Consider the following 24,608-nt stretch of genomic DNA (forward strand, 5'->3'; position numbering starts at 1 on the left):
AGCCGGGCCCAGCCGCACCCACAAGCCGCGGTGTCGCTTAGCTTCCAGATGGAAGCAGGGGCGGCCTGGCCCTTAGGGACACGCGGGAGACTCGGGGAGGGGCGCGCCGGGAAGCGGCGGCGTCTGCGCGGGCCCGGGGCCCGGGGCTGGCCGAGAAGAAAGCCCTTTCCGCGGCCCCGAGCCGAATGCGGGCTCCCGCCCTCGCCACGCGCTCGCCCGCCCCCGCGGCGCGGCGGGAAGGGGGTTTCCATGACAACGCCGTGGGGTGCTGGGAAGGCCCCGCCCCCTCCGGGTGTCTGCCGCAGCTCCGGGGGGAGGGGAGGGAGGGGGAGGGGTGGAACCCCCCGGGGGCGGGGGCTGGGGGCTGGGGACCCACACTTCCTGCTCCGGGCAGGGGGCCCTGGATCTCGGGGGGGTGGGGTGGGCGTGTGATGGGGGCGGCGGCGGGCGGGAGCCCCCCCCCCCGCGGAGCCGCCCTCTGGGAGCCGGGCTTTTCTTTTCAGCCAGAGAGAGGAGGGGGACGGAGGAAGCCCGGCGCCCCGCCCCCACCGGCGCCCCCAGCCCCAGACACCGCGGCTCCCCTCCCCCACGCCCCTGCGCCTGCCTCCGTCCCGGTGCCACCCGTGTACGCCCCACGCCCAATTCCACACCACACTGACGCATCTCCACCCCAAATCGCACGGTCCACTCGCAACCACACCCGGTTACACACCCGCCACGGACTCAGGCGTGTGCACAGTCACACAACCACACCCGGTTACACACCCGCCACGGACTCGTGTGCACAGTCACACAACCACACCCGGTTACACACCCGCCACGGACTCGTGTGCACAGTCACACAACCACACCCAGCTGGTTCACACACAACCCCCCTTCCCAACCCAGGCGCCTCCCCGGGGCTCCATCTCTGCAGACCCACCATCCCTCTTTGCATTGAGACACGGGACCAGACAGTTCAGAAGAAACCATTTTTATTATTTTTCCCAAAGAAAAAAGCTATATAAATATTAGAGTATAAAACTTGCGTGTATGGGGTGGGGGTTACGTGGCTACTCGAGAGAAGCTTCTATAGCGGGGGCACAGAGGTCAGTACTGGGAAAGCGAGACTGGGCTGGGGTGGGGGGCTTCACACAAACAGCGAAAAGCACAGCACTGGAGGCAGCGGGAGCAGCGGGGAGACGGAGCCCCGGGGCTCGGCCCGCTGGGCACGGCACAGAAGCAAGCTCACGGCACTATCTACACACGGGCTACTCGACACCAGCTTAAGGACTGCGGGCAGGGCAGGGTCACTACTCACTACACCGAAAGGGGGTGGGGTGGGAAAGGTTCCTCTGTGTAAACAGGGCTAGGACAGACCCAGTCGGGCCGGGGTCGGGACAAAATGAAGGTGGAGATCTAAGCAGTGGGAAGCAAGAGCCAGGCTCCACAAAATTCTGGAAAAGGGTGAGGAATGGCAAAGTAGAATAAATGGCACCTGAGAGGGTGAGGGAATATGGAGGTCATGGGGAGCTACAGGAGAGCCCCTCCTCCCTCCCCTGACCATCTATCTGTCTGCTCTGGGGTCTCTTTCATAGTGTTTGGGGATGTCTTGTCTGACCTTCATGCAGAAACTTGGGGGGGGGGGGGTCCTGTACTGATCAAAATACTCCAGAAATGACCTGTACTGACCCTTCCTGCTTAACCTACCTGACAAAGAAGAGAGCATTCCTGTGTCTGGATTACCCTAGCAACTATGTCCATGTCCAGATGACCTAGCCTGAATTATTTCCCTTCTCTCCCCCAACCCCCACTTACATGTGGCCACACCCCCCCCACGCACTCCCACTGCATATATACCAGATCCAAGAGCTCAATCTCACTCTGATGCCATTTTGTTCCCTTTAACCCCCCTGTGGCCAGGGTGCTAGAAGTCTGAGCCTTTATCTAGGAGACTGGGTCCAACCCAGAGCTCTTCTGTCCACAGGGTGCTTGACTCCACAACAGTTATAGAACACAGTGGCCTAGATAAGTGCAGGGAGCCCAACCAGTAACTAGTGGGAGCAAACAGTGAGAGGACCCAAACCCCTCATTCACAACTCTGACCAAAGATTTGTCTTTCTTTCTAGTGGAAAGGTACCCCCCTCCCTCTACCCTCCCTACTCATCCCACCAAGTCATGCTATTTCCCAACATGCAGTGGATTTTTTTTTTTTTTTTTTTTTTTTTTGCTGAGGGGGTGGAGAAAGAATAGATGAGGAACTCTCAAGAAGATGGTCCCATAATCCCTCCCTGGTCCCTGTTTACTGGGGCCTTGGGCAAAGGTTGAGGATGGAAAATTTTTCCCAAACCCAGTTCATGTCAGGGTCGTGGGGATGATGACTACCTTTGTCCCCAAGCACCTGTGATCTGTTCTGATCTGTTTATGATTTCAGGCACTAGAGGGATGGGGAATAAGAGTAAGTAGAGAAGTTAAAATATTTGAAGTTGGTTAGAAAGTGAGAGTCTGAGGTCACTATGCTTCCCCAACTCTCCACAGGTTTGAGACAAGCATAGTCCTGTCCCCAGATCTTAAGGTCACTCAGTCTCATAATACCATAATACCCCAAAGAAGGTAGGGAGAGAGTAGAGATTTGGGAGTGGGAGACTGAGTTAACCTAATTAATATGGGGGGTTGGGGTGGGAGGGGAAATATATGCATGGAGAGTCAAAATGTAACTGGGGCTTCTAAGCTAGGGGTGGAGGAAAGGAGGGAGGTTATACATGAATCTGTATCTACACTGTTCCCATGGGCACAGCATTAGTATTGGGGACTCCTGGCAGTACCCCCTTTGCATATTCAATCCCTCTGGAGGCACAGAAGGGGGTATTCACAGGGCACTTATTTTGTGTTTCTCAAGAGGGAGGGGTCCCCATAGCTCTCACCAGCAGCCTGAGGGTGATCCCCTACATTCTGAGGGTTCAGGGACCTGGAGGGAGGCTGCACTAGTGGGAGGAGGTTTGCCCTGTGGCCCTGTGCTCGGGACCCAATCCTGAGCCTACTTCTTCTCCTTCTTGCCAGATTTCTTCTTGTTTCCATTGCCACCTGCAGGGGCCTTGCCATCTCTCTTCCCAGCAGCGTTGGCCAAGGTGGCAGTGCTGCCCGGGATGTATACGTTCTGCCTGTAGTCAGGTACATGCTGCAGCGTGAACTGGGGCCCATAGCGGGCACTCAGCCCCATGGTACCTGCCCCACCGCCAAGGGTCGAGCTTCCATCTGCAGCTTCTGGTGAAAGAAAAGGGAAAAGTCAGAAATGGGACTTGGGGAGCCCCTAGAACTTCCAATCTAGCTCCACGGATGGCCCCCAAATCACACTCCCTTGTCATAACTCTGGGCAGTAAAAGCCATGTATCACCTTCATTTTTAGACAAGAGGGTGGCACCAGATCTTAGGAGAGACACAGATCTATCTCATAGTAGAGAAGAAAGAACCAAACCTGAGTTTATCTGCAGCTAGAGCCCTAAGAAGCAGGAAGACCTGAATTCAAATCTGAACTCAATGTCAAGTATGAAATTATGGGAGAAAAGAACTTAGGAGTCCTAACTCTCCCTTCTGGTTTACTGGTTCTATTGATATCTTCTGAATCTCTTGGGGCTCAGTCAAGAGAAAAGACTGGTCAAAGAAGGGGGAGAGGAGGAAAGGGAGAAACTCACTTCCCAGCCTCCTCTTCTCCCAAACATGAAAGAGGATAAGGATAGTGACTAAGGCTGGAGAGGTTGAGTAATCCTGGGATACCGACCAGGGATTGGGAAATAAAGACTGAGAGGTTTCTGGAGGAAAACTGCTCCAAATGAGGCGGGGAATGGAGACATTCTTTGCCTCTTTTTCTTCTCAGTCTCTGTTCATTATTTTCTGAACTTCAGGTTTTGCAAACCCTTTTAGGCTTACCAACCCTCTGTCCCCTCCCCCTCCCTGCATCCCACTGGAATCCTTCCCAAGAAGGTGTCTGGGAAAATCCAGTTGCACTCTTCCTTTCCTTAAGATGGCCCCCTCTGTCTTCCTTCTACCCCTTCCTCTTTGCCTTTCATTCTGACATTTCTTGGTTTTTCCTAATTAGCTCAGCCTGGGAGCCTAGCCTAGCCCCTTAGCTCCACCTCCTCCCTACCTCCCCTCCAGCAGCCTTTTACAGTCTCGGAATGTGTGTGGGGGAGGGGAAGGTTTGGCAATACACAGTCAACTGAGCTGTGCTTCTCTGGAGGGCCAGATCTCCAGTGATTTATGAAATAGAGAAGCCACAGAAAGGGAGAGAGACAGACAGACAGGGAGAGACAGAGAGATTGAGAAACGAGACAAAGAGAAATAAAGAGAGTCAGAGACAGTGATAGAAATAGAGTCAGAGACAGTGACAAAGAAAGAGAGATACAAACAGATACAGAAACTGAGGCAGAGAAACAAAGACACAGACTGAGAGGTAGAGACAGAGAGTCAGACACCGAGAGAAAAAGAGAAAGACAGACTGACAGAGAAAGGGATAGTGAGAGAAACAGTCACACAGACACAGAGAGCCACAAAGAGAGTCAGACAGAAAAGGAGAGACAGACAGATGCACACAGAGACTGAGAGGCAGAGAGGGGACAGACAGACACAGGCAAAGAGACAAAATAGGCACACTGACAATGAAAGCCGGAGAATCAGAGAAGAAACACAAGCAGAGACAGACCGACCCAATGAAGTAGTTAGACTGAAGGTAGGATCTGAGTTGCCGGGAAGGATGTGATGACAACCTCACCCCTCTTAGAAAATCTAGAGGTTCACAATCTTGTAGAAACCTCTCTCAACTCCTAGAAAGGTCCATTGTGGGAAAGGAGTAGAAGACTTACTTTCTAAGAGGGAAAACTGAGGAACATGAAATAATAGGAATTTTAATCAGATTTTTTTTTTTTTAGTCAGGATTTTAGTTAGAAGTCCTGGATTGGAGCTCTGATTGCCAAATATTAATGGTATTACTCTGGTCAAGTCATTTCACCTCCATTTCCACATCAATAAAATAAGGAGGTTGGAAAATTGAGTTTTGACAACTCAATATTCAGGAGCGGGTGTGTGTGTGTGTGTGTGTGTGTGTGTGTGTGTGTGTGTGTGTGTGTGTTGGGGAATGGTGACAGTGGAGCATCTGCCCTTCAGAATGTAGAACTTTCACTCTCCATTCCTCCCCAGCTGTTTCCTCAGGTCCCAAATCCCAGCCCAGGACCTGCTCTTCCCTTCAATCCAGCTGCAGCGAGCATGGGATAATCCATCTAGCCATTTGGAGGCTCTGGGTCAGGACCGGTGTGAGCTGTAAACCACAGCCTCCTGACTACCTCCCCCCTACAAACCCTTCTGTTTATTTAAAAAGTCTCCAAAGTGTAAGCTCCTATTCCTCCTCCCCAGCTCTATGGGCTTGGCTCTGCTTCAGTGGAGCTCTTGGAGGCTCTGAGTCTGTGGAAAATGGGCACTGGAGTGAGAACCTGACCCTCTTGCCCACCACACCCTTCACTCCCAAGGGCTCTAAACCCACAAGGGTCATGGCCCTGGGAGGCTGCAAGGTTACAGGGCCCTGACAGAGGACAGAAGCTTTCCCTGGCACCAGGCCCCAGCTCTGAATTTAGCTTTGACCCCTATTCCAAAGGGACATTGAGGGGGAGTGTGTTTGCTTATGAATGCCAATTCCATCTCTGGTTTTTAAATCTCCATTAAAAGGGAGCAGGATGCTGCTCTCTGCCTGTGGAGTCTTTGTAGCAGCTATATATACTTGACCACAGAGGTTCCAATTTGGTCCATGACCTGCATACTTCTCCCAAATTCAGCCACATCCTCAATCTCCTTAACCAGAATTGTCCTATACTTTGTACACATCTGTCACCCTTACCTTCTTGGCCTCTAACAAACCCTGAGGCATTGAGGTATATTGAAAAGAGCACTGGATTTGACATTAATGGACTTCAATTCAAATCCCAGCTTTGCCATATTCTAGCATTAATAATTGGTATTTATGTAGTATCTTGGGGTTTGTAAAACCCTTCATATTCAACTGTAAAAGGAGGGGTTTGGACTAGGGACAATCTTTAAGCCCTTCTCCAGCTGTGAAGTCCATGATCTTGGTCCTACTTTCTTCCCTAGGGACCAACTTCCCCCACTGACAGATGGAGCCCATTGAGCTTTACTTAGATCAGATGGGCATCAAACCAAGGGATTTCCTGAAGCCAGAACAAACATTTTAGTTTCCTGAAAGCTGATTGTTAAATTTTTAGTGTGACCATTTTCTCAGTCATTTCCATTCATGTACAACTCTACATAACCCCACTGGGGTTTTCTTGACAAAGATATTGGAGTGGTTTGCTATTTCCTTCTCCAGCTCATTTCACAAATGAGGAAACTGAGGTAAACAGGGTTAAGTGACTTGCCCAGTGACGCACAACTGGTAAGTGTCTGCGGCCAGATTTGAACTCATGAAGATGAGTCTTCCTGATTCCAGCCCAGGTTTTCTACTATTACCATCTGGCTGCCCAGTAGGATTTAAACCCAGGTAATTGGTAAATACCACAAATCAGGGATTGGTTGTTGTTTTGTTGATGGTCTTCTAAACTTTGTTGTTGTTTTATTCTAGAAGAGGACTGTGACATCAAGATTCCATGATGTGCAAGTGAATTGGATTTAAGTGAAAAAGGGCTGTGCAATATCACCAGTTTCATTTTCTTCTCCAGAATCATTTGTGTTCAATGATTAGATTTGTATCATGATTACTGGAGATGGGCCCTAGTTACAGTGAGAGATCTTGACCTTTTAAGCTAAGGCTTTTAACAGGTCTCAGTTTGACTGAGACACTACCCATTACATTAAGGAAAGTGATGAAGAAAAATATTAATCATACAGATTAAACTTTAAAATGTGTCCTGGGTACATTCTCCCTCCTTCTCTCTCCCTCCCCCAAAGTCAGTTGTTAAACATTTGCCAGCACATCCCTGGGAAGTTGTTAAAAAAAAAAAAGTGATGCACTTCTTCCTATCCTGCAGGAGTGAGGCATTTGACATTGCTGAGCCCAGGGCTAGAGGCAGATATGGATCCAAGACATGATATGACTACCAATCTCATTTTCTATACATTAGAATTCCAGAATGTCCCTCAAGTAATTCCAACATACCATGTATCTACTGTGACTGACTCAGGCATAAGTTGTATATAATAGGACTGAGAGTTCAAGAGACCTTAGTGGCCAACAAGTCTCATTTTATAGATGAGAAAACTGACACAGAGAAAGGTTGAGTTGAGGATCACACATCTAATAATTGTTTAAGGTAGGATTTAAATTAAAGTCTTCCTGATACCTCCTTGTTTTATTGCTCTATATTGCTTTTCACCTTGGAACTTGGTTTTAAGACCCCAGATCCCCAAGATCCTAATTTCCATTCAAAGACATCATTCTGTGATCAATAATCCCTCTCTCTCATTTTGTTTCCTCTCCCCTTCTCTTCACCCTTCTTTCCCACAGCGCACAACTCACCATTGGCAGAAGCCAGGATCATCGCCTGTAGCATCTCTGTGTCAAATTGATTGTTGGGCCAAGTGCCTCCTTCATCACCATTCTGGGAGCTATAGAGAGACAGACACATAGTGAACATTTATTTTGGCCTGGGATCCTTTCTCTCTATGCTGAGGATCTTTCCATTCCAACTCATAGGATCTGACCCCATTATAATTTTTTTAAATTTGTGACCTGCTTTTTTTATGGCCAGGGGATATATATCTTTGCCTATAAAAAAAGTAGGAGAGGTTAACTGGGTTATGTGAATATAATGGAGTATTACTGCTCTATAGAAATTGTTGAGGGGAATTTAAAAAAAGGAGGAGATGGGGGAAAATGGAAAACAATGAATCAGAGCAAAGAAAACTAAATGAAGAAAACAATATGCACAATGATCACAACAGTATAAGTGAAAACAAAGTGAAAGATTGCAACTGAACCCAGATTGAAGATTAAAAATGTTTCATATGAAGCACTGGCTTATATGAAAAAATAAAATATACCTGCCTCCTAACAGCATCAAAAATGGAGACTATGGGTACTCAATATTGTTTTTGCATCAAAAATGGTCTCTATATGGTTTTGTTTTATTTTGTTTTTTATTCCTCTGGTTATGGATAGCATTGTCCATAACAGGTCTACTAGGATTATTCTAGATCTCTGAATTGCTGAGAGGAGCTGCATCCATCAAGGTTGATCAACTAACAATGTTGTTAATGTGTACAATGTTCTCTTGGTTCTGCTCCCTTCACTGAGCATCAGTTCCTGTAATTTGTTCCAAGCTTCTCTAGAGTTTGACCACTCATGGTTTCTTGTAGAACAATAGTACTCCATAACATTCATATACCACAACTTGTTCAATCACTCCTCAATTGATAAACATCCCATCAATTTCCAATTCTTTGCCACTACAAAATATAAATATTTTGGAACATTTGGGACTTTTCCCAGTTTTTATAATTTCTTCTGGATGTATGTCTAGTATTGGTATAGCTGGGTCAAAGGGTGTGATCAGTTTTATTGCTCTTTAGGCATAGTCCCATATTGTTCTCTAGAATGTTAGATTAATTCACAACTCTTCCAACAGTGCATTAATGTCTCAATCCTCCCACAACCTCTCCAACATTTTTCCCTTTTTGTCATCTTGGCCAATCTGATAGGTGTGAGGTGATACTTGTTTTAATTTGTATTTCTCTAATAAGTAAGGATTTGGAGCATTTTTTCATAAATTATATATAGCTTTAATTTCTTTGTTTGAAAACTGCTTGTTCATATCCTTTGACTATTTATCAACTGGGGAATGAGGAAAGCTAGATGATGAAGTGGATAGAGCACTGCCCTTGGAGTCAAGAGGACAGGAGTTTGCATCCAGATTCAGACATTTACTAGCTGTGTGACCTTGGGCAAGTCACTTAACCTTGATTGCCTGTCATCCAGGGTCATGATTCATATCTGGCACTGAAGCCAGATGACTTTAGAGGAGAAAGTGAGGCTGGTGACTTGGTACAGCACCCCCCCCCCACTCAAATCCAATTCATGTGCTTGTCATAGCATCACCTCCCTGATGTCACGGTTTTGAGAATGAAGGACTAACATTAATTGGAGAATGACTTATAACCTTACAAATGTGATTCAATTTTAGAAATGTGTATTTTAGAAATGAGACCTTTATCAAAATCCCAGCTATGAAAATTTTTTCCCAAGCTCTCTGCCTTCCTTCTAATCTTGTTGGCATTAGCTTTATTAGTGCAAAAACTTTTAAAATTTAATAGTCAAAATCATCCATTTTGTAATTTATAATGTACTTTATTTCTTTTTGGTCATAAATTTCTCCCCTCTCCATATATCTGGATAGGTAGAGTATTTCTTGATCTGTTGATTGGTCTATGAAATCGCCCTTTATTTCTAAATCCAGTACCCATTTTGATCTTATTTTGGTATAGGGTGTGAGATGTGGGTCTATGCCTAGTTTTTGTCATACTATATAAAAAATGATCTGGGTGAAAAGATCCTCATGTGCAAAAATATTCATAGTAGTTCTTTTTGTAGTGACAAAGAATTGGACATTGAAGGGATAACCATCAATTGGGGAATGACTAAACAAATTGTGGTCATATATGTGAATGTAATGGAGTATTATTTTTCTTTAAAAATCATGAGTGGTGGGGCAGCTAGGTGGTGCAGTGGAGAGAGAGCACTGGCCCTGAAGTTAGAAGGACTTGAGTTCACATTTGGCCTCAGACGCTTAATAATTGTCTAGCTGTGTGACCGTGGATAAGTCACTTAACCCCATTGCCTTAAAATTAAAAAAAAAATTTAAAAATCATGAGTAGGCAGACTTCCAAAAGGCCTGGAAAGTCTTCCATGAACTGATACTGAGTGAAATGAGCGGAACATTATACACATTAACAACTGACATTGTGTGATGATCAACTATGATAGACTTAGCTCTTCTCAGCAGTGCAATGATCAAAGACAATTGTAATGGAAAATACCATCCACATTCAGAGAAAGAACTATGGAATCTGTTTTCAATTTTTGTCAATTTGTTATGTATTTTATGTTTTTTTCTTCTATGATTCCCCCCCTTTTGTTCTGATTCTTCTTTCACAATGTGATTAATAAAGAAATATGTTTAACAAACAACAGATTACTCAATGTCCAAGGGAGTGGGGAGGAAAAGGAGAGAGGAAGAAAAATGTGGAATTTAAAATCTTATCAAAAATGAATATTGAAAACTATCTTTATATGTAATAGGAAAAATCACATTATAAATGGTTCTAATATAGTCTAGTTTTCTTTAACTATATTTCTTTGTGGAAAGGGGAGAGTTCATTCAGGTGAGTGAGAGGAGAGGTCTGGTCCAAAAATGAAAGCAGCAAAACTTTTTAAAAATATAAAAAGATATGGGGTGTGTTTATTATAATAAAATTTCAGGGAACAGAGAGGGCATCTCTTCCCTCCTTTTACTTCTTAAAGTCTGGTAAAATCTATGATGAGCAAAAGGGCTTAAAGAATAAATACCACTTTTCCCCCCTATGTACAGATAGGTTATATCATTTTTTTCTCTTTTATTTCTTTGTGGTTGGTTCAGCTCTCAAGAAAGGAAGAAGGGGATATAGAGAGGAAGAAATTTAGACAATATAAAGACAAAAGGGATCAATAAAATTTATTTTTTAAAAAATACAGATATCACTCATAGACACAGTACAATATTTTTATTCATGCTAAAAGTAAAATGACTAATAGGAGAGCCAGAGAAGCCCCTGAGTCCTTGAAGAGGGAGGCAGTGGAGGTCTTGGAGAGATCTGGGGGGGGGGGTATTTTTTGCAGAAAAAGTCCCCAAAATAGGAAATTGTGCTTGCCAAATACAAACCTCCACTATTTCATTATAATATCATCCCAATTGAGTATTTTCAGATGTATGGTATATAAGAAGGAAGACTGAAATACAAGGCAGAAGGGCCTGTGTCCTTCAGTAACAGGAGACTGACATATATATATATATATATATATATATATATATATATATATATATATATATGTATATATATATATATATATATATATATATATGTATATATATATCACTAAAGTTTGTGATCTTGAAGGAAGGAAAAGAGAAAGGAAATACATATTTACATAGTGGCTACAGTGTACTGAGCTTTTTGCTAAGTGATTTTTACAAATATCTCATTTGATCATATCAAGCTAGTCACTTTTCCATCTCAGTTTTCCTTATCTATGAAAAAAGGGAGGGCAGCTAGGTGGTGCAGTGACCCTGAAGTCAGGAGGACCTATGTTTGAATTTGGCCTCAGACACTTGACACTTACTAACTCTGTGACCTTGGGCAAGCCACTTAACCCTGATTGCTTCAAATCCAAGGTCATCTCCAGTCCTGATCCAGTCCCTCACTCAAATACAATTCACATGCTTGTCATGGCATCACCTACCTGATGTCATGGTGGTCTTTGAGAATGAAGGACAAACAACAAAATAAGGCTGTTTGATAAGGTGGTCTCTAAGGTCTCTTCTAGCCCTTATATTTCCTGTCCCTATATCCCCACAACTGATACACACACACACACACACACACACACACACACACACACACACACACACATTTTACCAACTGATATTAAAAGGGAAAATAACAAGGGGAATAAAGGCAGAGTTTAGATTTCTCTGCTCTCTTTAGAACTCAAAGCCTTTACCATCCTTCCCTGGAGGAAGGCACAGCTCCTTTATGGTCACTACAAGTCTGAATTTCTACAGCTACTTCATACTCGGTCCCATCTGACCCCAGAAGTCTCCATTCCCAACCTGGGTTTCTCTTAACAGCCCCTACTACATCTAAGTAGAGAATAGTGATAGGTCTAGGGAGCTAAACCCCAGGCAGGAGAAGTTCAGACAGGGTTGACTGTGACTAAAGTGAATGAAAGGGACAGCTGGTGGAGTGAGGACTGGTACCAAGGACTAGTCCATTTAGGTTTGAGAAGAAAGATATGGGAGTGGTGTGTGGGGCAACAGCTGTGAGGTGAAGGAAAGAGAGCAAAGGACAGAGTTGGGCAGGATGCTGGGGCTGGGCATGCCACAAGGTTTCAAAGGAAGTGGTAAAAGGCAGGCAGCCAAGGAGCCAGGCAGCCAGCCAGCTCTTTGGAGGGAAGACCTGGGAATGGAGGAGTGAAGGAAGCTTTGGGATTTGTGAGGAAAGGGTTCTTTTATTGATAATTTAACCCAATTTGGTCCCAGTTCAGTGAGATGTTTGGGGAAAAGGAAAAAAGTAACATTTCCCTTTAAAATGGAGGCCTAAGAACAACTTCAGTGGCAGATATTCTTCCCCTGGGGTTTGAGGAACAGTGAAGCATGAACAGTGGGAGAGCTTGACTAGAAGGGGCTAAGGATTAAGATGGTTTAATTAAAAAAAAACACACACACACAACCCTCTTTACAAGAAGGAATTGTGTAGTCAATGTAGACACCCCAGATCAAAAAGGCTAGATTTTCTGTGTTAAAATGTGTATGTGCAGTTTTAAACTAAAATGTAAATATAGAAGCTTTCATGTTTAATGAGGGATAACTCTATGGAAGTTGCTTTGAAATGCAAGAGTTATGTGATATAGGGAAGAAATAGTCAAAGGATTTATGTCTGCATATATGCTCTATTGTTCATTAGTCGTGTGACCTAACCTCTCTGTAAAATGAGAGGGTTGAACTGAATGGCCTCTACGGTCCCCCTCCTCTCTAAATCTATAATCTATTATATGCTAGGGGAATGTAAGAAGAGGTTAGCAGAACTAAAAACAGCAAATTTAAATAAATAAATTTAAATTTGGCAAATAAATAAATAAATAAATAAATCTCAGTTGATAGCTTTCCCCCCCTTAAAAAATTAAACCATAAGCTAAATTAATCAAAAAGAAGAGAAGAAAACTAAAATTCATTTAAGTCATAAAGAAAAATCAATTTTAATCAAACTTATAGTATAGAATATGGAACAAGTGATAGAGCAGTATGGTACTTAGCTGAAAGATATTGGATTCTAGAGGTGAGTATGGGTCAGGAAGATGGGATTAGAATTAAGGGACAAAGATCTCTCAAATGCAGGAAATGGGGAAGAGCAGAATTAAGATCTTGGTATTAGTTGAAAGACTTTGAAATTATATATTCTACTCCTTTTCATTTCATAGATGGGAGAACTAAAGTCCTATGAGTAGAAGGACCTTGCTCACAGTCTTGTGTGTGTGTGTGTGTGTATGTATATATATATATATATATAACATAAGAATGTATATGTATATATACTCATATACACACATTTGAAATACAGAAGTTAGAATAGTAATGACTTCAGGAGTCAAAGAGAAAAGAGTGGAGAAAATAGGTGTATCCAGTGTATAAGTGAAGACCACCAACTAGTTTCAAGCAGAAATAATGGGGTAAGTTTTTAGGAACCAACAGGAAAGAATTTTATGGACTAATGGAGAACAATAATGTATAGAATCCAGACAGATCTACTTGATGATCTTAAACTTGAGTTGTAACTTGTGGTGACAGTGATAGCAATGAGTGCTTTAAATCTGAACTCAGCTAAGCTCAACAATGTAAAACTGTATTATTGCTTTCAGCTCTATAGTTGCAGCATCTCTGCCACTGATAGATCTTGAGTAAAATGGATAGAAAACTGATTTTTAAGAAGACCTGGGTTCATGCCCCAACTCTGATACATAAGACCTTTGCAACCCTAGACATGTCACTTAACATTTGAGGCAATTTTCTAGGACTTTAAATTGCAGAGATGTCAACTTGCATATAGAGGGAATTTCCTACAAAAATGAAATCATAGTTATAATTCTAGGCCCTATCTCTAAATGGCAGTCTAAACTTCCTTCCATTGTAGGAAAATCTCATTGTTTGCACAAAATGAGAGACAGACAGACAGAAAAAGAGAAACAGAGAGACAGGAAGGAGGAGAAGAGGATGAGGTCGAGGACAAGGAAGGGGGAAGGGGAAGAAGAGGAGGAGGAGGAGAAACACCAAGGGAAGTTCAGAAAGGATCCAGGATGAGATTTTTTTTATGGGAGGAAATCTCCCTTCAATCTTCTTTTTTTAAATTCCTAGGTGTAGACAGCTGAGAAAATCCTTGATCATCTAAAATCGGAGTTCTTAACCTTTTTTTTGAAAGTCTGGTCAAGCCTCTCTAGACTCTTGCTCAAGAGAAATTTTTTTTAAGTTTTTTGCAAGGCAATGTAGTTAAGTGACTTGCCCAAAGTCACACAGGTAATTATTAAGTGTCTGAGACTGGATTTGGACTCAGGTCCTCTTGACTCCAGTGCTCTATTCACTGCACCACCTGAGAAATATTTTTAAATGCATAATGTAAAATACATAGGATTGAAAGGGAGACCTATTATATCAAAATACATTTTTCAGGATATTTTAAAAGTTCACAACCTCAGTTAAGAATGCTCAATCTAGGGGCAGCTAGTGGATAAAGCACTGGCCCTGGAGTCAGGAAGACCTGGATTCAAATCCGGTCTCAGACACTTAATAATTACCTAGCTGTGTGGCCTTGGGCAAGCCACTTAACCCCGTCTGCCTTGCAAAAAAACCTTAAAAAACAAAACAAAACAAAGAATGCTCAATCTAGAGATTTCAAAAGAGTATCCCTTCCCCCTTATCTCCATCATCTGATAGAAGTGGAATTCAATGAGGTTTGATCAATAATGGGATTCTAGGAGATGGGGAGAGTTTAACTGCTCTCACACACATACATATATATACACAGTGAAAATACAGAGGCTAGAACAGTAACTACTTCAGATGTCAAAGAGAAAAGTGGGAAAATAGGATTCTCCAGTTATAAAGGAAGACTACCAGCTAGTTTCAAACAGAAGTAATAGGGTAAGTTTTTAGGATCCAAATAGGAAAGAATATTAAGGGCTAATAGGAAACAATAACAGATAGAACTCAGATACATTGGATCATCTTAAAAGCTGAGTTGTAAAATGCAGTGATAGCAATGGGTGCTTTAAAATCTGAACTCAGTCAGCTGAAGAGTGTAAAACTGTGTCATTGCTTTCAGCATTATGTAGTTGGCAGCATCTCTACCACTGATAAACATTAAAGTGTAATCATATCAGCAAGAGAGAGAAAGTCTTCATTTCAAGAGGACCTGAGTTGATTTGCAGCTTCCTAGGATCTGGAACTTTCATCTAAGGTTAAGCATGGACATTGGGTTCCCAGTGTTCAGGGAACATCAGTGACTATTGTGGGAAGTTCTAATATATACTATTACCGGGGTGGTAGACAAGCCAGGGATTTGCTGGGGGGGGGGGGTATTGGGGAAAATATAGATCAAGTTAAGACTTGCCTAAATTAGGTAGCAAGGGATTTGCATAGTATTACACTGATTCTAAATTAAGCAATTTCTATTGTGCCACAGGGTACTGAGGAAATTCCATCCTATATCATATCAGTTGACAGCTAATTCTTCCCTATGGAGCTCTCTCTTACCACATCCTCTTCCTCCTCACTCTCAATCCTTCAGAAAGGAGTCACCCATAAGCTCTCACCAGGGGGCCCTGGAGAAGATCCCAAGATCAAAGAAAACCTGGAATTCTCAGATTTAGTGAAGAGGGGATTCCTTACTTCCACAGTGAACACATGCATACACATACATGTACATTACAACACACACATTGCTGTAAGTTGACTCCAGACAGTTCAATGTGTCAATTTTTATCAATGAGATAATAATTAAAGAAAAGTGATCAGAAATAGAATATGAGAAGGAATCTTTGGTTTTTGCAAGGCAATGGTGTTAAGTGAAAGAAGGAATATTTATATGAGAATGTGTTTGTTCCAATACATGTAAGACAGGCAGATACAGATATATAGAAAGAGATCAGGGGAAGATGTAGTGGGAAACAGACTCTGAAAAAAATACAGTATACAGATATACAGAGATTGGGGAACAGACAAACAGGAAACACAGAGAAATAGACTAAGGAAGAGAAATATAAACAGAAAATGGAAAGACAGATGATAATTGGGGATAAATATGTACACAGAGGAAGATTTTGCTTTTTTTTTCTTCTTGGCATTGATGCTGCTCTTCTCCTCTCAGAGGGGCATTTCTCATTCCCTTTACAGAGCTTTTCCTTCCCAATTCTGCAGTGTCTCCTCCTCCACTGCTGCCCATCCTTCTCCCCTTCCCCCACTGTTCTGCGTTTCTAGGAGAAACGAACTGCCGATTGCTGTTGCCTGTTTTTTTTTTTTTCCTGAGCGCTGCCTGAAATGGAGGGTCAGAATGGAAGCTGATTCTAAGCCAAAATCTTGAAATCAGGAGAGGGGAATAGAGAGTGACTCTTCATTTTTTTACCTGAAGGGTGGATATGCTCTGGATCCCTCCACAAATGTTAGAATCAAGTAGGGATTCGGAGCTCCCTCTCTATCTTTGCAATTGATGACAATATGGGGTTAGGGGAAAGGGTGATGAATAGAGAAATGACCAAGAAGTCCCTCTGGGTCAGCTTTCAGACTATTTCCACTATCTGCTGCCTGTTTGTGTGTGTGTTTGTGTGTGTGTGTGTGTGTGTGTGTGTGTGTGTGTGTGTGAAATATTTGTATTTTGTTCATCTCCCCCTTCCCCCTTCTCCCATTCAAGGGAAGATTTTTTTTCAGAGGAAAGGAAGAAAGGTAGAATCACCTACCCACTGGTGCCTGGTCTCTGGGCCTGAGAGAAACGCCAGTCCGTGTTGGGCGGGGCTTGCTGCAGAGGAAACAGAAAAAGAAACATATTTGAGTGAGACTGAGGAGATTCAATGGCCAGCCTCAGGGACATGGCAGTGAAAGAAGGGGGCTGGAAAAAGCAAGCACTGGAAGCTTAGGAGCAAAATAGCTCCTAAGGAAGGAAGGAGGGAAAAATAAGAGGGATTGGGAGAACTGAAGAGGAAAAAAAACTGGGGATTAGGTAAATCAATGTTCCCAAAGAGAAATAATTGAGCAAGGAAAGAATATTTCTTAAAAAGCTATCCTCCTACATTTCTACTTCCAAGTTCCTATTTTTATACAGACAACCAAAACAGAGTCACCACAGAAGGGTTGGAGAGGTTTTTTTTTTTGGTTCAGAGAAATAGCAAACAGGATCCTTCCTGCCTTTTCTATGGAAGGAAAGAAGGGAACTCTGCAAAGTAGAGCAAAGAGGATCCTAAAACTGAGTAGCCATGAGTCTGGTTAGCTCAGCATCAATATTTCAACATTTTCTTTATATGCTTTTAAGCACCAGGTTGTGTTATTCCCTGTTCAGATGCATGTATATATACATATATGTATATATGCACACACATATTTATCCATTGCCAAGCATATTGTTAATTTAGGATACAAGCCAGAGATTTAGCTTTGAAAAGACACCCCCAGGGCCAAGGGGACCTTCTACCCACATGCTCCTTCCTGCTGGAAAATGGCCACTATGCCACAGTGGATACAGAGAGAACAAAGATGCTCTGTCCTGCTGGAGTGGTGTAGTCACTGGAACTATGACCTCCAGGAAATCAACTTTCACATGACTCAATCTCATCCCCCTCCTTCTTCCTCTTTTCCGTCAATCCCACATTCATGATGACTATTTGTGCTATAGGACTCAGGGGATCCATTACAAATCAAATGGGAGACTGAGCTACCATCCATTTCCTCAATCTCTATGGTCCTATCCCACCCCCTTTACCTCATTATGAAGAAAACTTGCAAGGTATATGTCATTACCATAATAATAGCTTCAACTTTTATAATAGCACTTCAAAATTTATAATGTACCTCATTTGCATTTTCCCATCTGATTCTGACAACTCTATGTAGAGAGCAAAGGTATTATCTTCTCAATTTTACAGATACATCCAGAAAAGGAAATGGTCCAGTAGTGAAGAAAGATAAGGATTAACAAATGTTCAACACTGGTGCCCCTAAAATACAGGAGTTCCTAATCTTTTTTTGTGTATATTATGGACCCCATTACTGTTTTTTAAATCAAATTAAAGAAAATGCTAAATTTTATTGAGAAGTTAAAAAAATAAAAGTGGGGGTGGCTAGATGGCGCAGTGGATAGAGCACTGGCCCTGGAGTCAGGAGTACCTGAGTTCAAATTCGGCCTCAGACACTTAATAATTACCTAGCTGTGTGGCCTTGGGCAAGCCACTTAACCCCATTGCCTTGCAAAAGAAAAATTTTTTTAAGTGTAACAATTTCTTATCCAAGGTTATCATTCCCTGAAATTATCGCTGATCTGCAAGAAGGTTCCCAATAGATTGAATGGAAACAAGACGAGAGTCACACAGAGCAAGAAAAATATGGACAGGTTTCCATCTATACTATTGGAGAGAACACCTGAATGGAATCCATCCATGTGGGAAAGTAATGTACAGATGACAAAATAGAAACTCAGAGGAGTTAAGTATCTTGCTTAAGAGGATGTTGCTAGTTGTGTTAAAGGCCAGATTTGAGCACGAGTCTTCTAAGTCCAAAACCACACTGCCTCATAAAATTGCTCTCCCAGCAAACATCTTCAAGTTACTTCCTCTTCATGAAATCCAGAACTGAGAACTGCTTTACACTTGAATACAGGGTAAACAACTGAGAAGAGTGGTAGTTGAGTTAAGGACTCTGGAATTCTAAAGCTATGTCCAGGGGGGAAAACCCCTGTTTTATGATGAAAGCTCCATCACCTTTCTGAAGATTGTGGTGGCAGTGGCAGGGGGCTGGCAAATCCCTTAGCATAAAGATGATGGAGAGTCTACTTCAAAACTACAGAGAATCTGGAAACCCAGACTTCCCTCTTGACTCTGCTTCTAGCTGTTTGACCCTGAACAACTCATTTCTCCTCTCTGGATTTCAATTTCTTCATCTGTAAAATGAGAGGAAAGGATCTCTAATAACCCAGTTCTGAAATCTTAAGGTATTATGGATCAAATCTGCTTTCCACAATAAAAAGATATTTTCAGAAGCATCTATCAAACTCCAGACAAACATCAAAATACCAAATAAGGATTCCCAATAATAGAGGCTTCCCCTTTTATAAAGGAGAGCTGCCTGAGGAGAACTAAAGCCAACCCCTGCCCTTCCTCCCCCCAGTTTTACCTGAGTGTGAGGTCCCATAAGTTCCTGCTTCACCCAGGTGTCCACCTAGTCCCAGCCAGTTTTGGTGAATGTGTGTGACCCTGACAAAGACAGTGCAAACGTCTATCACTCATTGATCTCAAAGTGCTTTGAGAGATGGGGGTACCCTTACCATCTCAGAACTGGGGTTCTGAGATTCTTCAGTCCAACTTCACCTGAAAATGAATAATTAAATACTGAATAAAGAATACCAATGTTTCTCCCACCAAGGTGGGAGATACCTTTTTCAAATTGTCACATCTGAATTAACCTAGAATTCTGCCAATATCATTTAGAATTTATTCCATTATTCCTAGTTTAGTCTTGAAGGAGATACTGGCTTATTTGACTAGACAAGAAATCTCTGAGTCCCAAGTCATCAGGGAAACAAATAGTTGTATCATGGGGACTCCTTTAAGTTCACATCTTTCAAAAATCCTAAAAAGGCTTTTGATCAAGAAGTTTTAACATTTTTTGCATATCCTAGACACTCTTAGCAGTCTGGTTAAATCTATAGAGCCCTCTCATATTAATGTTTTAAAATAAAATAAAATACACAGAATGATAAAGGAATGCAATTATGTTGAAATAAAGATGCTTCCCCCCACCTCCTCTAAGTTCATAGATGCCCTGAAATCTACCTACAGACCCCTTTGAGGGTCCATGGACTCCAAGCTAAGAGCCCCTACTTTAGAATTTTTGCTTATCAATCCTTGCCAAACTCGATAAGGTCACAAAAAGTAGCACTAAAACTATTCATATAGAAGGGGAGAAGACAAAGAAGTGAGACAGATGAAGGGAAAGGGGAAGGAGGAGAGGAGAGGGAAAGGGAGAGTTGGGGGAACGAGGAAAAGTGTAAGAAAGGACAGGAGGAGGAAAGAAAAAGAGTGACACACAGAGAAGAGGGAGATGGAGACATAGAAACCCACACAGAGTATATGTAATGTGAACTGTGAGAGAGATAATCTTGTATGTGTGAGGAATTTCTATGCTGTGTGCCTGTGTGAATTCTATATATGTATGTTAGTGTGTCTGTGTTTCTGTGTTAGTATGTATCTGGTATGAATTGTATTCCTGGTACAGTTGGGAGTGTGTGTGTGTATATATATATGTATATATATATGTATATATACATATATATACACATACACAGACATACACACACATGACTGTGTATCATGCATGGACCAATAGGAGTTTGAAATGACAGGGAAAAGGTGATGGGAAAGGCAACTTTTCTGGGCAATTTTCTGTTTCCACAAAGGATCAGAAATTGCCTGTAATTTACAAGCCTTGATTACCAAAAAAATGTGCCCATAGAGTTTGTAAGAAACAACCAGGCTGCTGGTGTTCCCTCTGTAATAATAGGACCAAGAAGTCATATCCCTGTCCTGTTGCAAAATATGTTCCAAAGTCTAGACCCAGCCTTTCCCCAAAATGTGTTGGAGCTGGGCGGGGGGGGAGGGGGGGGCGGCGGTGGAATGAATCATTCTCCTAGAGCCTCTCTTCTTACCCTTTCCCTCCACCTCCAGCCCTCACTCATTCTCATTAGAGGTAAATTAACTCAGTTCCTCCAAAAGTGGCTACCTAATCACCGGGAATGAGTGTACCCTCTATAGGAAGGCAGGATTAAGGCGGGGAGGGGCGTGCAGGAGAGGAAGAAGTATCTGGAGAGGTCTCTCCTCTATCGATTCTTTAAGTTAAGATAGTTCTACAGGCTTTCATAGAGACGAAGGCCCTTTGGAGGAGGGCGGAGCAGCTCACCTGGCTCGACTCCTTCAGTGTATTGGAGCGAGACAGGCAGGCATCTGGCTCCAAGGCCAAAGCCGAAGGCTGAGGGGCGCTGAGAGGCCTTAGGAAGGTGAAATCGCTTCCGTCTGAGGCTGGAGAGAAGCAAGTCCTGTAGCAGTGGCTCTGTGAGTGAGCCGGCCGCAGAGTCACCTCCATGTACTTCAGAGTTCCGTCCGAGCTCAGTTGCACATTGGGGCTAGATTGCTTATAGAAATCTCTAGAGGGCGAGTCCTGGCGCCTGCAACAACTTTCTCCATCCCCGCCACTCCTCAGACACTTAGCCAACAAAAAGATGAAAGAGACCACGGAGAGGAGACTGACAGCTCCTAATGCCACAATAAGGTAGAAGGTGAGATTGGAGTGCTCCTGTGGGTGCGTGAGGAAGTCACTGGATTGGGGCAGCTCCTCAGTGTCCTCGTCCTGCAGGACGAGAAGCAATGTGGCAGTGGAGGAAAGCGCGGGCTCGCCGTTGTCCTTCACCAGGACCACCACCAGCTGCGTTTCAGGGTCTCCCTCCTGCAGGGCACGGGCTATGCGGACTTCCCCGCTGTGAGCTGACACCTGGAAAAGGCCTGGAGTTGTCGACTGAGGCAACAGCAAGTAGGAGAGCCAGGCGTTGTGACCTGAGTCGGCGTCCACTGCTGTCACCTTAGTGACCAGGGTACCTGGGGGAGCCGAGCGCCGAAGCCTCTGGGGAGAAGCAGCCTCTCTGCCTGGACGAGGATGTAACACCGTAGGCGAGTTGTCGTTCTGATCTAGGACAAACACGTGCAGAGAGGCGTTGGCGTGCAGGGCCGGGTGGCCCCCATCCCTCACCCCTACGGTGATCTGGAGCACCTGTAGAAGCTCATAGTCAAAAGTACGCTGGGCAAAGACCCGTCCATCCTCGGGATTAATGAAAATGAAGGAGGAGGCCGGAGCCCCCTGGATCTGACTCCCTACGATGGAGTAGCTGAGGCGGGCGTTGTCTCCGGTGTCGGGATCTGAGGCTGCTACTGTGCAGAGCAGGGAACCTGGAGGCCGGTTCTCTGCAATATAGGCGTTGTAGAGCTGCTGTGAAAAGTGAGGCGCATTGTCATTGACGTCGGAGATGTTGAGCAGTATAGTTAGACTAGTTTGCAGCGGAGGCGAACCAGTATCCCGGGCCAGCAGCTCGATGGTGTAGTGAGCAGTGGCCTCTCGGTCTAGCCTCTCGCTGGTCAGCAGTGAGTAGTGGTTCTCAAAAGGCTTAATCTGGAAGGGCAGATTAGGAGAGATTTCCAGGGTCAACCGTCGGTTCACTCCGGAATCTCGGTCCCTCACATTAAACAGTCCTACCACAGTGCCCACAGGTGTATCCTCAGGCACTGGGTTTACCAAAGAGGTGAGCAATACCTCAGGGGCATTGTCATTGGCATCCTCTACCTCTATCTGCACCACGCTGTGGCCCTCCATGGAGGGTTGGCCTTGGTCTCGAGCCCGCACGTGGAGCTCATAAAAACTCGATTCCTCGAAGTCCACAGAGCCCAGGACTCGGATCTCTCCACTTCGGGAATCCAGACTGAAGAGTTCCCGGGCCACTTCTGATGTGTGGTCCCCAAAAGAATATTCCAGCTGGCCATTGGGACCCGAGTCAGCATCTGTGGCGTTGAGGCGAACTAGTAGTTTACCCCGGTCTGTATTTTCAGGGAGGGTCACCCTTAGCAGAGAGGGTTCGAAGACGGGTGCATTGTCATTGATGTCCAACACAGTGATGGAAATACCGGCAGTGCCCGAAAGAGCTGGAGTGCCCCCATCCACTGCAGTGAGTACCAGTTGGTGGTTGGCTTGCTCCTCTCTGTCCAGGGGTCGCTCCAGCACCAGTTCGGGGAACAACCTCCCGTCTTTCAGGGTCTTCACATCCAGGGAGAAATGGAGACTAGGACTGAGCATATAAGAACTCACAGTGTTGGTGCCCACATCGGGATCTTGGGCACTGTCCAGGGGAAATCTCGCCCCTGGAGCAGCTGATTCGGAGATTCTCACCTCTCTCTCTGGGGTGCTGAAGCTGGGAGAGTTATCATTGAGGTCTAGGATTTCCACCTCCACACGGAACAGCTCCAGGGGGTGCTCAGTAACCACCTGTACTGGCAGCAGGCAACTGGTGCTGGCTCCACACATGCTCTCACGGTCGATGTTCTGGTTGACCACTAGGGCGCCGCTGGCCAGATTCAGGGCAAAATAGCGGCGGCTTTCCTCTGAGCCCAGTCGCAACCGGCGGCTCTCCAGTTCTGTCATCTTCAAGCCCAAGTCCAGAGCTACATTTCCCACCAGTGTCCCCAGCTCAGACTCCTCCACCACCGAATATCGGAGCTGCCCAGACACCCAGCCCCAGCCAGACAAGGACAACATGTACAGTACTTGCCATTTCCAAGCCAGCTGGGGGGGCACCTGGGGCCCCATGCTCAAGCACTCTCTCAGTGACGGCCACTGTGGTGCTGTCCGGTCTCCCAGGGGACCTAGGACCTCTGATCAGAGCTGCTGTAATCCTTGCAGCTTCTTCCAAAGGCTTTTAAACTGCTCCAGGGCTTGCCTGCTTGCGGCAGCTCTCCTTAGTCACTGAGTGGCGGGGGTGGGGAGTAGGGGGAGAGGCGTGAGAAGGGGAGGGGAACTGAATCAGAGCTGGAGGGGGCGAGAGAAGAGAGAGAAGATAACTAGCAGATTCCCCCAACCTAGCTCCACGTTTGATTGGCTGAGAACTCCTCCTGTTTTGGGCCAATGACGAAGACTTCCGAGTCCTTGAAACCTTAGGAACAGCCCAAGTCTCAGAAGCCTCCCACTCCCCCCCTGAGCTGAATGCGCCAGGTTGATTCAGCCCCCTTGGCAGGGAAGTTTGACAGCTCAGATGGTGCTTGCTGTGAAGCCGCGGATTTGGAAGCCGGAGTTGGTTACAAAACTCCTCATTGTTCCGCTTCAGAGACTTCGTGCGGGATTTCAGACGCTTCGACAGCTTCGCCTGAACTAGATACAAAACTTGCCTTTGTACTGAAGGCGAAACCCTGGTCTCCCAGCTGAGCCCGCTGCTCGGGCTGCATGAAAAGAGGTTTGTTCAGACTCGGACACTCAGGCATATTCCCAACCACAAAGGATCTCACTCAGTAGCAGGAGTAGGCTTTCAACAGTCCCAGCATAGGCCAGCTGGGCCTCCGCAGCCCTTCACAGCTCACCAAGACCACGACGGGCTGTGGAGCGCACATGCTGGGCTTGGAGCTCTCGAGGCAGGGAGACAGACATCTTCCCAGAGCTGCTCCTCACCTCCCAACAAACAGCCTAAAGACCCGGCTGGGTCTTGCCATTCCCCTAGTTTCAGACTGACCAAACACCTCCCGGCCCATTTCCGGAGATATTCCACGACAGTTTTGCTCCCCCAGACAAGTAATCTTCCTCTTCCCCATTCCACCCATTTACCACAGCCTTTAGGCTTCCTGTAAACCCTTGAATAATAAAATGCTGCGGCTTCTAAACAGGCCAGATGTCTGAACTTGCTAAGAACCCAGGCCAGTCACTCTCATATTTACCCAGTTCTCCCAACATAATCACAGATTTCCCCACCCCTCGTCGCTCCTTTATCTCTCCCCTCTTCCCTCCAGATGACCTTAGATTTTTCAAGATACAGACAGGAGATAT

General features: G+C 44.7%; 1 protein-coding gene across 24 annotated transcripts in view; it reads right to left on the bottom strand.

The window, feature by feature from the left end:
- Positions 1-844: 844 nt before the first annotated feature.
- Positions 845-24,608, bottom strand: part of LOC141506210 (protocadherin gamma-C5-like) — a 221,695-nt gene continuing 197,931 nt past the window's right edge. For 3 of the 24 annotated variants that reach the window (XM_074212753.1, XM_074212760.1, XM_074212770.1), the window contains exons 2-4: positions 16,733-16,791; positions 7,496-7,584; positions 848-3,243 (exon numbers count right to left, since the gene is read on the bottom strand). In XM_074212753.1, the coding sequence (XP_074068854.1) occupies positions 3,017-3,243; positions 7,496-7,584; positions 16,733-16,791 (375 nt within the window). In that variant the 3' untranslated portion in view covers positions 848-3,016. Of the gene's footprint in view, positions 3,244-7,495; positions 7,585-16,732; positions 16,792-19,154; positions 20,607-20,936; positions 24,590-24,608 lie in introns of those variants that run through there. The other 21 variants (XM_074212752.1, XM_074212773.1, XM_074212766.1 and 18 more) reach the window with 15 other exon arrangements.

This window comes from Macrotis lagotis, chromosome 1 (assembly GCF_037893015.1).
Source record: "Macrotis lagotis isolate mMagLag1 chromosome 1, bilby.v1.9.chrom.fasta, whole genome shotgun sequence".
Taxonomy (NCBI): domain Eukaryota; kingdom Metazoa; phylum Chordata; class Mammalia; order Peramelemorphia; family Peramelidae; genus Macrotis; species Macrotis lagotis.